We start from the raw sequence: 14364 nt of genomic DNA, 5'->3' as shown, positions 1-14364 counted from the left end.
TTCGGAACATGTTTGTAGATGAATTTTGGATTATTACTAATATATAAAAAATAGAACGTATGTAGTATTTTGTGGTATACTTTTGGGCGTTCGTTTGGAATGACCAAATAATATTTAAAAGCATTTAAAAAACACAGTTTAATTAAAGCTAAAAGGTCCTTAGGAAACCCATGTTCCTTGCATAAATATATTTTAATTTAAGCAGTTTTAGAGAATCATTTCGACATATCTTAAAAACGATATTTTGACGTTTTGGTAACCCTTTTGTATAATTTGTATTATTTATTTATTTTGAAAACATTCTTTATAATCTTGACATCTTTTATTTCTCAGAACCAACTCTTACTTCTGACCCGTGTAAGGAAACTACTGAAGAAGTTGCGAATCCTGCCGACTCGGGATCTCCTGGTGGTGGCCACGATCAGTGGGGCTGCAGTGGTGGCTGGAGCCCAAAGTCGCTGCAAGCACTCGATGTGGGTGGGGTAAACCCGACAGTCTATGCAGCTGGCATCCGTGGGGGCAAGGTCACAGGTCACAGCCGAAACTCCATCCAGGAAATAGTACGGTGCCAGCAACAGCAAAATAAACCGCAAAGAGACCATTTTGGACGACCATAGATATGCGACTAAATCATATTCTTATGAGCTGGTGAAAAGTGGTTGGAGTCAAGCCGATTCAAAGATCAAGATTTGCTCAGGTGTTTTGCGGAGTGGACAAATATTTAAATTCGCGTAAATGCGTAGAGGTGGGAATTTCATTTGTTAAACCCATAGGGTAAAAGTATTTAGTTATAGTAGGATTTATTTGTTATTCAAATAAAAAAACTTTAAAAAAATGTGAGGAATATTAACAAACAATCAGACGGCTAATATAATTGTTTAACAACTTAAGCTAGCTTACAGTGTATAAATCTTAAAACAATTTTATTAGAAAAGTTTTGTATGGCCATTTCAATACAATTTCAATAAGTTCGAGTTCAATTTCAGGTTTATAATAAAAGTTTATAATTAATTTTATATAAAAATGCTTCATTGGCCTATTGCTACTTGCACTATTTTCATTCTTTCCCCCAAAGAGTAAGCACTTTCTCTTTCTTTGCTGCCTCTCTTACCCCCCAGACTAAAGAGCACACTATTTACACACACATATGCAAACGAGCGCCAAAGCGCGCCAAACTTTTCCACCCCTCTCGATTTCCCGATTGCTCTGCTTTCATGCTTTTATTTTTATTGCTCTGCGATCCAAAGCGATCCGCTCGGCTTCTCTTTGGTCCGCTGGGCAGAAACACCGACAAGCCGACATGCCAACAAACCGAAATCCAAAAAGCAAAAACAGAAACAGAAACAGAAACTGAAGCGCAGGCAAGGCAGCCAACGAGAAGCGGCTACTTAATTTTCGTTTTGGCTTTGGCGTGGATCGCATCGTATCGGATCGGATCGGTTGGCCATAGTCTCCCCGAATATACAAGCCCATTGTACATACACATAAGTGTGTATTTATACGCCGGATTTCGGATTGGGATTTCGGACTCGGACAGTGCGAGTGCAGCGGAAAAACTAAACGAAAGAAAAAAAAAAAAAAAAGTGGAGAAAAGTGCTCGTGACTGGAATTCCGCATTTGTTTACCATTGTGTGTTTGTGTTTCCATTGCTATTTGTGTGTCCGTTGCTCTGGAAAAGGGAAAACAATCGAGATTGGATCAACAAGATTGCAGCGCGCCACCTAGCGGTCAAATTGGGTGAGTTTTAATGGGATTTTTGTTGTATTTTATGTTTTGTTTTGACTAAAATAGTATGGCAAAAATCGCAAAAATCCAGTGAAACTGAAGAGCAGAGAAAAGTAACCGCCGTTCTTTCGACAGGCGGCGACGACATAAAATGTCAAACTGTCGATCAACATCAAGGCGAAATATGCAAGATGCGTGTCTCAAATGCAAACGAGGGCTTCATAATGCAACATGCTAAATGCTAAATGCTGTTGCAATGGTCGCCATTTATGCAATCTGCGAGATTCCCCACATTACCGCCCACCCCCCTTTTAATCTCGCTGCTGATCTGCGGGCTACGCGTTTTGCATGCCTGCTCTTCTTCGGAATGCGTTTAATTCGAATTTGAGTTTCAGCGCTTGTGTGAATTGCACTGAAAGAAATAAGGGGCTATCATCAAGATATTTCCACTTTGCATACCAGTTTTCATATTTGCAGGGGCAGTAATTCTTGTAGTAACTAAAATTCTACTTGGTTTCCATTTACGAATTTGTCCAAGAAAATCTCATGCCTAAAATATCAAAAGTTTTAATTTTTTAATTATTAAAATATTATAACTGCACTTTCTTATGTTATTTAAAAATAATAATTCAGCAAGTCTCTAGAAAATTATTTGTGTATGTAAAACATAAATACAAATTTTAAAGCTGAAACTAAGCACTTTGTAAAAGCCACGAAAATACCAAATGATTGATCAGCATAACTCGCATTTTCTCTCAGTGCCTGCTTATTCCTCGCGAGGCTGCTGGTGTTTCGCTTGTTTTTACAACGCAAAACACTTGTCCGTCGGAATCCCAGTCGTTGGGAAGAAATCAAAGCTCGCAACTTTAATTAATATTCCACACACTGCCCCACACAAACACACACACATGCACCACACCACACACACATACATGTGCACCGAAACAAATGTTGTTGTTTTTGTGCTGACCAGTAATTGTTGATGCATAGACTTTTTTATTGCATTTCACTGGTTTTATTTGTCGGTCATTTTGTGTTTCGGTACCGATCGCATAAGTTATTATATCGCTGCTGGCTTGGCACACGACACGTTCGGGATTAAAGTTGCCTCCTTGTGGAGAGCAATCCGTTAAGGTAATCCGTCAAATCGGTGTGAATACTGTAAAGAACGTGCATAAATTTGGGCTATTTTCGGCAGGAATTTATGCAAAACCAATTGAGATTTTACGATTTATGTGACTCGAAAATAAAGGCGGCGTCTGTTACTTTAAGGTGTTTTTTTATATTTTTGTTCAATGTTTTAGTTATGACCAACAGAAATGTTCGATGTTTTAGTTATGACCAACAGAAATAATTATAAAGTAGCTGCACTCAGTAGTATTATAATTTGCAGTTTTCCGCAGAAGCAACATTTTTGAGTGTTGCTCTATAAATCAATTGCCTTCCGTACCATGGAAATATCAAAAGATTAGCTCGACAAGAGCTGTCCTAATAATATCAATAAGCCAAACCATTTTCCACTATTATTTTCATATTATATGCCATTTAATTAAACTTTTCCCCAACGAGCACATGACTTTCCCTGTGCCAAATTCCTTGGCCGCTTATCAGTAGCCCGTTCATTTGCACTGCCCGTTTATAAATGCCATCTGTTTGAATTGCTCGGCAGCGAATGCCATTAATTCGACTACTTGACGGCACCTGAACGGCACATGAAAAACCAGGCCCAGATGTTTCAAATGGGGTTATGCGTAGCTAAAAATTGTGGTTATTCTAATGCAAATTCAACAGGTTGCAAGAGATGTGCGGACGACAGACTTCTGACAAACGAAAACAATTGAACTAGATTTTAATGGTTGGCCATATTCATTGTTGCGGTTGGGCCTACGAAAGTATATTCATTTAACGATCTCATCGCGGTCTTTATGCGCTTGTCAACAACTTTGTATTTATGTGCTGTAAGTGGCCAAAAAGCGTAGCTCGTAAAACGTGCGTGCCAGCGCCACTGAGTCGGTGGTTTCGATGGTTTCATTGATTTCGGTGGTGCTCCTTGTTTCAGTTGGTGGTTGATGTGGTGTGTTGCGGTGCTGTGCACCCACATATCGCATATTTTTTGGCACAAAGTCGAACGCTCGACTGATCGCGATAAGCGGAAAACCGAATAAAATGAAAACACCAACGACACAAATGCTAAAAACCGATGAGGGGCGGCAAAAGCGCATTTAACATGGCGAACATGAGAAATGTCAGGGGGAATCCATCAAAATGTCAGAGACGGCACACAAAATTCCTGGGAATTTTGCAGAAAAATACAGCACGTTCTAGAATTTTAAGGAAGGGAAAGTGAGCACTGAAGTTTTTTAGGCAATAAGTTTTACCCAAAATAATCAGCAAGCCCTGTAATACCAGGTATATAATCCGATTTACCGATTATTTATTTTCATAATGTATCTATGTACATATTTGTTGAAGACAGCTCATTATTTAATAACTTGTAATTCCAGAGGTATCCATTTTAGGTATACATACATGACCCTAGCTGATTAATTTTAATTTGAGCGAGATGGCTTGTATAAACTGAAACATGTTTTCTGCTTAAAAATGCAATGTTTGTGTGGGAGGAATCCAAATGTTTTTCGCGGTACAACGTTGCGTATGCGTGATTTTCCGACCTTCCCGCCCTCTTTCGTCTATTTTTTACTCTCTCTTTTTTTCTCGTCAGCTGTTTGCTGTGCTACATTTTTACACAGCTGCTCTGTCTGTCTTTCAATTTGCTCCAGTTTCATTCAATTTAAGCATACACGTATGCACTAGGAAGAACTCACTTGAAGAATGTGCTCTGGATTTGAAAAAAAGCTATTGAGATCAGTCTCTTATTTATTTCGTGTCTCTCTTTGGCCGCTCTTTGCTAATTTCACTGCTCTTTGGGAGCTTTCTCCTTCTCTTTGTTAATTGAAATTCCTTGGTTTTCGCTGTCCAGCAAATTATTTTAATTGTTTACAAACGATCTTATTGTTGTTGCGCAAATAAATTGTCTTCTCTTCGCCGCCGACGTATTTCTTTTGGCTGCGGCATATTTATTATAAATTTTATTGGCATCGGCTGGCCGCTCAACGGCCAGCGATTTCAATTTTGAATAACTTAATTTTTTTGTGTCGCCCGTTTTATTGGCCGTTTGACAAATTCAAAAAGCAAAAGGCGAAAAGCGCGCTGCGAACACTTCAATTGATTTATTCGATTGTATTCCGTATCGCGTGGCGCTCGATTGCAAAACTCTTGACCGACTCGTCGCAAACGATCTTGTAAATTGCCGCTCGTCAGCCGTCAATCTTCTGAATCGCCGATCGGCGGACTTGCCGCGTTTTTCTCCGTGTGTAAATGCAGTTTTCGATGCGAATCATACGTGATGGATTGAACATATAAAGGTGATAAGCTATCGGAAAGTGAAATAAAGAGACTCGGTTTCCGGCGAACCATCCATCCATCCAAAACCAAAGGTGTTAAAATCTTTTTATCACAGTTAAATGGCATACAGTAAATATGAAAATAAACCCAAATAATACCAATATCTGTAATATTTTACTATACAAGAAATCTATTCATATAATTGAAAGCATTTCTAAAATTCAATATGTATTAACGAATCGAATCGCTTCGCAACTTCAGTTTTCATTATTTCAAAATTACAATTATAATACTTTTTTTTCTGTGCTGATTCAATGCTTGTATATTTAGATACAGATTCTTAGTAAAAGTATCGTGCAGCATTATTCAGCTAGCCAAGTGAAATTAGTTAACCACTTCAGCTAGGAAAAATAGCGATTTCACGTGAATCCACAGACAGGTGCCAATGGCGATGGAAGAAGGGACTGAATTCAATGGGGATTCCCGGCAGTTCAATCCCCCGGGAGAAGTGTCTCCGTGGATGGCCGTGCTCCACTTGATCTTGGGCTCTTTACGTTTTTATTTTTTTGTTGGTTTTTTTGGTTTTTTGGAACGGCTGCTGATGGATGTCGCCACGGGCACATTAATCCCGCTTCATGCGCGGACTGATGTCGATGTGGCTGCTGTAGTTGTTGGATGTAGTGGCTGGTTGTTGCTGCTGCGCTGGCTACGTCGCATTTACCTAAATTGGAATATCCGGTAAAACGTAATGAAAATCGTAGCAATCAAGCCGAAAACACACACACACACGCACACACATGTAGCACACAAGGGGGGAACTCGAAAGGGGGCAGCACTCTCACATTGATATGCAAATGAATGTCACCATCTTAAATGAAATAATCGTCTTAAACGAAGGCAGCACAGCAGCTGCCCCAGTCAGGGACCCAATCCCCAATCCCCAATCCCCAACCCAATCCCAATTCCAATCCCAATCCCATCCCCCCGATTTCGATTCCGATTCCGATCCCAACTATATGCTTTAATTGCTTTTCTCGTTTCTCGGCGAAATAGAGAGAGAAACGTTGCCTTTTACGAGCTTTTTTAATGACTTATTTACCTAGTAATTCCATCTTTAATGGCTTGTAAAAAGCATATTATATACTCTCCACAATTTTCAATGTCATTCTTTGCACAAATCATATTCCGTTCTTTTTACTATATTTAGATATTTCTGAATAAACAATTCGTGGAGAGAAGCGAAAACTTTAGGAACTATTTTTCGGTTCGATGAAACATTTCTAGGAATTCCAATTGGGTTACATTGTTGTAAACAATTTAGTTTTCTGGATACATGTACATGTAGTAAACACACTTCTCGGCTGAAATATTCTTGATTTGTGGTCGTGATTCTGATAAGATTGCATCATATTTTGGGATATATTGACTGAGCAGTATGGGAAAAGTTAAAGCAGCGTTAATTCCTGATAAAGGACTGATCAAGAATATATATACATTATAGGTTTGGAAACTCTTCCTTCTACCTGTTACATCATTTTCAGAGAAACTAGTATACCCTTTTACTCTACAAGTACTTCCAATGCCTTTCAACATTCATAGTAAGCTGCATCTGGCACACTTATACGATTTTCCTTCCAAAAAATCAAAAGAAAACACAATATTTTAGGGAATACTTTTCTTATCAAGGTTTCGAAACAAATTCTATTCGAATGTGTGTAGTCGAGTCGTTTAAAATGGTCGGGTGTTGATGTATTGATGCCAACGATTGCGAAGTTCATCAAATGGGAATGGGAACTTTCTGGGGGCGGGGTAGAGTTTCTCGCACCAAATCAGAATTGAAATCAATATGCAGCGCGAATGTGAATTGACTTATGAATAAGAAATATGCCAATAAAAATATCTGTGGCATTTCGAAACGAGCCACGAAACGAACTCGACTCCAAACTTGGGAGCCCAGTACAAATTGCCTTGGACATGTGTGTGTGTGTGTGTGCGTTCTTCTGTGGATATTTTATGGCCCTTGTACTTAATAATTTAATGGACTAATTGCGGTTTGTGGTCACCGCGGCGTGTAACACTTTAAACTGGGCTAAAAAGGAAGTTGTAAACCGCCTGCCTTCAAATGGCCTGCCTGCAAAAACAAAAGCCAAAAACTCTGCGAGTGCATCTCTAAAAATAATTATTAAAATCGTTTTGGGGTGGCGCATTTCCGGGTGTGATTTTGGGGGGAAATCGGAAAAGTCTATGCTTCCGTTGGAAGTATTCTATTGAGTTTTCCCCCAACAACATCAAACCCGTTAGGCCTGTGGCACCTCTTTGCTTTTCCGCAGCGTACTTTAGTTTTAATTCCTCGCTACCCAGCCATATTTATCCGTGCTTTGCCATGCGCATATTTAATTAATAAAATTTGTTTAATATTAATTCGTGGTGCCTCCCTATATCTATTTTCTATGGTCCGCAGCTCGCCATCCCATGAATGTGTCCAAAACTTTGACGTATCCGCCGGAAGCACCTTAACTGGCCATAACAAGTGCAAAGCCCAGCAGGTGAAGAGACTCCTCCAAAATCGAAGGGGATTGGGCAGTGGAAAAGAAGACCGAAGACTTTTCCAGCAATTATTAAACGGAAGGAATCGTAATGTCTGTGGGTGAGTGCTGGAATAATTGGGGACCCATGAAAAGTGTTTTATTATCTGGGAATTCCAAAAGAGATACTTTACATTTACTGGGAAAATATCGAATTGAGATTAAAAGCTAATAACTATAATGCTCATGTAATAGAAGTTTAATAACTACTATTAGTTCCCACAATTTTTTCAATTCTGCAGTTACTCGAACTAACCCAAAACCTTTTATATATAAGATATCAAGAAATTAACCTTAAATAGAGATGTTCAAAGATGTCCAAGAAGATGTACCCCTTTGTTCCGAGACTCGGGAACCCTCCTTATAGCATGGCATGTCCAGAACACGACATAAACATGACAAACTCGTTCACGCCCCGCACTCACTTGACACCAAATCAAGTCGAGCTATTCGGTTTAGTCGGAGGAGTTTCCTCGCCTCCTCCGTGGAATTCCTAATGATCGCGATCGGCCCACGAAACTACTGTGCAACTGGATGGACTGGTGGACTAAATGAGATGCATTTCGGTTTCGGGGTGCATACTGCACACATACGAGTACAAGCGACCATTGGCAATTTCCCAGAACGCCAACGCATTTATCATACAAACTCGAGCGATTAGTACGGGGGCCAGCGAACTGGAGCAATCCACTTAAGGTTGTCCCCAAGCGGAGAGACCAAACCCAAACAAACAGTTCGTAAAGGTGGGCGGGGCCAAGATCGTGTTCGGGGGTTAGACTTCGACCCTTGGAGGCCCACCTAAAATCGGCAAAGTGCGATAATTCCCAGGGAATTACTCTACTGGGTATTGGATAGCTGGCATCTAAGTTTTCGTAGGTCATCCGTGAATTTGTGCGGCGAGCAGTCATAGTGAAGTTGGAAATAAATAACCATCTAATTAGTCAGATTTTTGTCAGATTGGCTAGCATCTATGTGAGATTGTGTAGGCTCCTTGTGGCATTTCTATTTTCCTATTTTCCAATTTCCCTATTTTCTTCTTTTTGTTTGTTATTTTTATTTATGTCCGCTGACTAGAACAAATAATCGGGCAGCTGATATGGGAAATGGCGCAATTAAAGTACAAAACACAAACTCCCCGAGATTCAAAATAGAGAGATATGTACATACTTATAGAGGGTCCTCCCTTTTTGCCGTCGTGGTCCGATGCCCGCATCCATAAGGCATTCTTATAAATAGTTTTTGTCGCCGCTGTCTATGTAAATCATTCATTAAATCTGCATTCAAATTCGTCCATTCATTCAGCTTATTTGCGCTTTTTAATTGCACTCATTGAGAATGGAGAATGGAGTTGCTGGCTGTTTGCAGTCTCTTTGGGGCGATTTTTATGGCCATTCATTCAAATTCTTTTCATTCTATATAGAATGGCTGGGGTGAACTGGGAAACACTTCAGTTTTGCTCAGTTTATTCACTGTATTGATGGTTTAGTAATGAATTACCATCAGTATTTTTGAATATTACCAGGAATTAAAATATATTATATTTAATACATGCAAAAATCACCCACTAAAATGATCTTTAGAGATTTTTAAAATATGCTTTTGGGCTATTTCCATTTTGTATACTCATAAACCGATCATTATTCACAGACTAACAACCTCATTTCCATTTTGTTTTCATACGTCACTATCCTTGACGCAAATAATTGAACATCCACACGCAAACGAATTACTTGGCGAATTTTACCATAATACTGAGTCACTCAATTCCATATTCAATTGATGATCCATACCTTGTTCTGTTGTAAAGCAGGCGCACCTAAAATACCAATTATACATTGCGTAAATATTTACGCAAATTAAATTTCACTTGTGCCCGTCGAATTGCCTTTTGTTTTGCCAACATTCCCTGTCTGGCAACTTGTGGCGGTCGAAGATAAAGAAATCTATTAAGTGCACCAGACAGACATCGGGCAAAAGTGGACCACAGGCCCAATTGGTCGCTCCATGGTGTCTCTCATTGCCAGCGACAACGTCACATCATTCAATAAGTACTATACGAGTATACGAGTATTTATGTATTTTTGTTTACGCAAATTCCCATGTCATGTGCTTCATTTGCGAGTATCAGCAGTTGGGCAGCTGGGCAACTGGGCTTCGCTGATTGTTTTATGGCTCAATTCCCACCGCGAATCCTTTGTGAGCTGGCCAACCTATGCAATCGCACTCAGCCAGCTGAAATGGGATCGAGAATCCAGACAATCTCCTGGTAAAAATAGCACAGATGACATTAGATGTCGCCAGACATTCATCTGCTACAAATGATTCTTCATAATTGAATTACATGGCCAGAGACAAGAGCGTAAAAATTTTAATTACACACCTCATAATCAAGCCGAAAGAACAGGAGCGTTGAGTGCAGAGCCCATTTGAGTGGGAGTTGGATTGCAGATGGAAATGGAAAATGGGAAATTTAAAATGAAAATGAGAACGGGTGCAGTGAGATTGTCTAGGGCAGAGTTTTCCAGAAACGCGGAGCAGACAGTTCGGAATGTTGATCAAATTTCGTGAGGGAAATCCAAAGATGCATGTCGAGACTTAGTGCAAAATGCGTGGGTTAAGGTGCCCAGTAGTATTTCCCTTATTTCAAACTATGTAGCATGGATTTATGTCGACAACTTTGAGGAAGTACTGCATTTTGTAGAGTCAAGAAGCATTAAGTTAAGTTATTACTTTAAGTTTGTATAATTCCTATTTTGACATAGCAAGCGTCAATGGGATTGCCGTAAACTCCATTCGAGTTTCCCCACAGAAACTCTACCAAGTGAGTGTCGCACTCCACATGAGGATCTCCGATTACAAGTGCAGTCACTGCTAAATAAATCAAATTTAGACTTTACTCGGGGCTGCCCAAAAAAATGAGGAAAAAACGATCCTAAGTGCAAAGCGTTACGAGATCAACAACATCATTATAAACGTCATCGGAGGCACTATGGAGAATTTGGAGAAGTGCAGCTAGGGGATCGGGAATAGCAGAGTGCAATGCGATGGCGTAATTAATGCGCCACTGATCCTCTGGGGTATCCCCATTGACATTTAACATCAACCTGTGGTTGGCTCCACTGCAGCCACAATGCCTGGCCACCCCATCAAGTTGTGTAATCTCCGAGAGATTCGAGAGATTCGTTCACCCCGACTTGGACGCCTCGGAGCAACTGCGCAGAAAGATTCCCTGAATAAATGGCTTCCTTTTGCAGGCGAAGTAGGTAAAAAAATGAAAAGACACGCGCTCCACGGGGAACAGGGGATGCAAATGGTACAGAGACCTGGCACGGGGATAATGCACTGAGAAAAAACCAGTACCGATTGTGAGAAACTGAGAATGTGAGACCACTTTTGCAAAACTATATGATTTCAAAACAATTGTTCTCATATAATTTAGTAAAATTTTGATAAATTTGGGATCTTTAGGATGTAGCCCTTGGTTATTATTACCCTAATAAAGTTGAGAAGTTGCACAATAGCTTACCTTTACTTTTATTTTTACTCCTCGGTCTTACTTAAAAATCTTTAAAAAATTTAATTATTTTAGTAATACTGTATCAATCATAAATATCTTGATGAAAGCCAGTTTTTATCAGTGTAGACTCCGCTTTAGTTTTTTTGGCCTGGGTTTTTTGTTTTTCACGGAAGACCACGATGTCATGTGCTCGCTGCGAGTTTCCATTAAGAAAATAATTAAACATTTGCCGTTGTCCAAAGCCCGAGATGTTTGAAAACTGACGGCTCCCGACTTTGGCATCGAATTGAAATCTGTTCAACAGATGTGGCCACTGTTGTTGTTGCTGTTGCTGCTCGGGGATTTATGAAGAAGGAGCGCATTTTATGCATTTCCAAACACCTTTCGCTGCCCGGCTTATAAATAGCACTCGGTATTTGGCAACAATGGGTTAAAAGTGCGCCGCCCTCGCCAGCATTTCGATCATGTCAACCGCAACAGGCAACAGGCGACAAATACAAGACACACAGCCCATAAAACCAAGATCATAAAAGTGTTTATTCGATTTCTGATTGCATCGTCGACACCTCTGGCAGCACTGCAGCACTTCAGGTAGATGGAAAAGATACAAAGATAGTTCTTCGACCGACCTCACCAACCTCACCTTTCTCCCTGCTTTCACTTCCTGATCACATCCCTTTCTTCGACGCTCGAGGGCCTGTGTTTTGGTAATGTCCCTTTGTCTTTGGCATTTCCGTTGTGGATTTTTCTCGAGTGCCCCTGCCCATTAGCATGGAGTGCACGTGCCCTCCATGGCCATGGCTATCGAATTTGGTTTTGGAATTTTTAATTACTAATCCTTGGGCGCATCCTTCATTTCGCAAGTTGCTTGTCCCTCAAGAGGGCGGCTTCTCAATTTTCAGGCCACTTTACTTCCGCTGGGCCTTCGAACTGAATGCGAGGGCGGAACTCTTCACAACTATTTTATGGACTTTTGTTATTTTTTTTTTGGGTAGTTCTCTGACACGGGTTTTGGGTTGGGGAAGGCAAAACTAAAACAACACTTTCGGATATGCATTTAATTGGTTTTTAAAACGGGCGACTTGCTGCGCAGCTCATTTTATGATCCTACAAAAATAAATCAAACACCGGAAAAATGCCCAAAAAAAATGTTGGATTTGAACAAACCAGAATGATAGAAACCAATTTGAAAACCAATAAACTTAAATTTATTTAGCCATCTGCTTTGCACAAGCAAATTTGAATGAAAGATTTTTTAAAAGAGTTTTTTTGGCTGAACCAAAGATTCATTTCCGGCAATGAACTATGAACACCTGCTTCAAAATGCGCAGAGCTATAAAATTTAATCATTCTCAATTATGCAGAAATACTTTTGGCAAACATTTGGGCCAAGACCCATTTGCTAAACTACAGAAAAATGTTTAAATAATTTCCACACCGAACCCAAATTTATTACTATTTGTTTGCACAAACAAAACTTAACAGATGGCATGGTTCTAAACATTTGCCAGATTAATGGCAAAATATGAAGAAAAATAAGAAGGAAAATATGAATTCCATAATTTCCAAATCAAGCGCTGTGGGATTCCATTCCAAAGGAAACGATCGTGAGCACCTGCCAAAGAACGAATATGAATATTTTCTTTATAACATTATAATAACAATAATAATTATGGGCCCCCCTGCTAATTTCCCTGTCGCGCCATGTTGCCAAACTTCCGGGCAGACGTTTTCCCTTCTTCCTTTCCCTGCATTTCCATATTTCCCCCCCTGAAATCGCTGCATTTTGGTTTTCCCTGCCCTTGGCTGTGCCCCCCTTTGGGGTTAAATCATAAAAACTGGAAAATAATAAACAAAAAGATTCAATTGAACGTGAAGGAAAACTCGTAGTGCACATAAATGATTCAAAATTTGTGTACCATGAGGGGACGTAGATGCTATGACTACACGGAATTCGAATTCGAATGAAAAAGTCTGAGTAAATAGCAGGGCAGGCAGGCAATGGCAGTCGAATGAATTCAACAAAATACATAAAAGCAATGCACGCAATATTCCTGCAAGTGGCAAACCAATGCGATGGACACCCTGTTCTTGGCCCTGCCACAATGGCTTGTAATTATATAGTATGCTATATCTGCATAAATCGGGGAGTGCCTGTGAGGAAGGTCTTGTCTGGCCAATCGATAGCAAGACAATTTACGGGCAACTATACTTACTCTTTTACTATATACATACGGGGAAATCAAAAATTCACAATTACGCATTTCCCCCACTCACTGGATTTTCCACCTATTCCCGTTCGTTCTTCCTGTTTGGCCAAAGCCCTTCCTGGTCGGTTTTCCAATCGATTGCCAATATTTTATGGCTGTGTATTTGTTCAGGCCATCTAGGGCTCTCTTGCAATCGGTTTTATTGCCCTGTAATTACTTGTTTAATGTGCTCTTTTATCGAAGAGCAAACATACTTTGAATTAACGTAGTGCAAGAAGTGGTTATTAATAAATGAAAACTTAATGATTGCTAGTAATTCAAACCCTCAATTGCAGTTCTTTTTAGGTAGATATATATATTCCCCCTTGAACTCTTCCATAACTGACCCCAGAGAACAAAACACACTAGGAAACTAAACTATAGGCGGTGCGTGGGAGTGATTAACCTGTCAACAGCGATGAACAATCAGCGAAAGTGCAGCGATTGGCGCCCAATCCCGAAATGGAAACCCATTTCCCAACCCAGCACAAAGCCAGGATGGGTTGCTCCGCTCTGTGAGTAACTAGACAAAGCGGCCTGGCAGTGCAGTGTCTACAGATTTACGACTCGCCAGTTGAGTCCAGATCCCCTCCAGAACTACTCTTCTTCGCTTCCTCGCTTCCTCTACCTCGGAACACGTGGAGCGTGCTGGCGAAGACAAGCATTTGACATTTATGTGCAGCAAATGCATTTGCCCAAGTACTCGCATTTGCCCAAGGCAATCGGCTGCAAGTGCAAGTACCCGAGCGGTTCAAGATCATTTGCAAGCAGCAGCAGCCAAACAAATACGGTGGCACTGAGAGAAATTTATATATACTCGTATATTGAAAATGCATAATATTGAGGAAGAATGAAGAGAAACAAGCTCATATAAATACTTTTC

The 14364-nt window shown here is 40.2% G+C and overlaps 2 protein-coding genes across 2 annotated transcripts in view; one reads left to right on the top strand and one right to left on the bottom strand.

The window, feature by feature from the left end:
* Window positions 1-316: 316 nt before the first annotated feature.
* On the bottom strand, window positions 317-774 carry LOC120452431. Its single transcript, XM_039636660.1, has one exon. It carries the CDS (start codon window positions 600-602, stop codon window positions 330-332), a length of 273 nt encoding a protein of 90 aa, XP_039492594.1. The 5' UTR covers window positions 603-774; the 3' UTR covers window positions 317-329.
* Window positions 775-1400: 626 nt separating this feature from the next.
* The window catches only part of LOC120452421 (phosphoinositide 3-kinase adapter protein 1), a 31996-nt gene continuing 19032 nt past the window's right edge, over window positions 1401-14364 (top strand). The window contains exons 1-2 of the mRNA XM_039636643.2: window positions 1401-1737; window positions 7592-7777. Coding sequence (XP_039492577.1) covers window positions 7768-7777 — 10 coding nt within the window. The 5' untranslated portion in view covers window positions 1401-1737; window positions 7592-7767. The remainder of the gene's footprint in view (window positions 1738-7591; window positions 7778-14364) is intronic.

This window comes from Drosophila santomea, chromosome 3R, assembly GCF_016746245.2.
Source record: "Drosophila santomea strain STO CAGO 1482 chromosome 3R, Prin_Dsan_1.1, whole genome shotgun sequence".
Taxonomy (NCBI): Eukaryota; Metazoa; Arthropoda; class Insecta; order Diptera; family Drosophilidae; genus Drosophila; species Drosophila santomea.
Note: the sequence above shows the minus strand (reverse complement) of the source record. Positions and strands in the feature narration are given on the sequence as shown.